This window comes from Seriola lalandi, unplaced genomic scaffold (genome assembly GCF_002814215.2).
Source record: "Seriola lalandi dorsalis isolate HSWRI2012SDOR001 ecotype SW California unplaced genomic scaffold, Sedor1 jcf7180001959905, whole genome shotgun sequence".
NCBI lineage: Eukaryota > Metazoa > Chordata > Actinopteri > Carangiformes > Carangidae > Seriola > Seriola lalandi.
The window spans coordinates 1-1,123 of NW_019430574.1; the positions used below are offsets into that span (position 1 = coordinate 1).

The 1,123-nt window shown below is 52.7% G+C and overlaps 1 protein-coding gene across 1 annotated transcript; it reads left to right on the forward strand.

Moving 5' to 3' along the window:
* Positions 1-11: 11 nt before the first annotated feature.
* On the forward strand, positions 12-851 carry LOC111664484 (uncharacterized; the record flags this gene model as incomplete). Its single annotated transcript, XM_023419113.2, has 2 exons — positions 12-637; positions 715-851. Coding segments are annotated over exons 1-2 (732 nt in total), but the record flags the coding sequence as incomplete, so codon positions are not given.
* Positions 852-1,123: the final 272 nt, after the last annotated feature.

Sequence of the window (1,123 nt, forward strand, 5' to 3'; positions counted from 1 at the left end):
GACAGGCCGACCCGCAGGTTGTCCTCCTCCGACTCGGCCCCCATGTCGGACAGCTGGCTGATCTTCAGCACGCCGGCTGAGAAGCCGAGTCCACCGAAGAAGCCAGAAATGGCGAGTGAGATTTCTGCCTCTGAAGCCAGAGGAGCGGAGGAAGGCCAGAACACGAGTCCTTCAGACAAGGACCCCTCGGCTTCCCCGGCCCGCCCGCAGAGGCAGGTAACTGTTTGTTCTCCCGCCGCGGAGGCTGTGGATGAAAATGGGTCTTCTGAACCCGAGGCTAATCGAAGCCCAAACCAGGAATCTCTTATTTTAAACGAGCGGCGGGAGAATGGCGCCGGCTCTCCTGAGCGGGAAGTGACTCCGCTCTTGAGCTCTGCAGCAGGAGAGAGAGTCTCGTCTACAGGTCACCTGACTGTCCGGAGCGGAGGGGACGAGGTGGACGACGGAGTGTGCGGTAGCGAAGAAGTCCGAAAGGAGCAGCTGTGCGTCCCAAAGGTCGACCAGAAGACGTCTGAGGTGTCTCCGTCAAAGAGACATTTAGTGGACTGTGGCGTCCAGTGCAGCGAGCTCAGGTGTGCGTGTGAAGAGTCGAATGGCGGCGTGGCGCCAAACAGAAGGCATCCCTTCAAATTCTCAGGTGATGATTTTTAAATTCGGCAGTGCATGTGTTGGCTGCTCTCTGTGGCGTCGCTCTGACTCTGCTCCGTCTCCTAGATACGAAGAGGGCGAGCAACGGGAAGGATGAAGGAACCTGCACGAACGCACACGTGCAGAAAAACCACAAGAGGCACGGTCAGTGGAAGGGCAGAGGTTCAGGTAACACCGCCATCATCATCATCACTTCAAGCTCAGTGCGGTTTATGAAATAATCCATGATAATGACGGATATACACTGATCAGTTTATTAGGAACATGTAGATCAACCTGATGGAGTCTGATACAACAGTCCTGCAGTAAATCCTCCTTCATGAAGCTGATAATGTTTTTATTAAAATAGTTTCCGACAGTTGTTGATGATCATTATAGAGGATGTAGTGTTTGGAGGTGTTTCTGATATTTACCTGGATTCACTGATAGAACTGGGGTGGACAAAATAATAGAAACACCTGAGTGTCCTTTATAC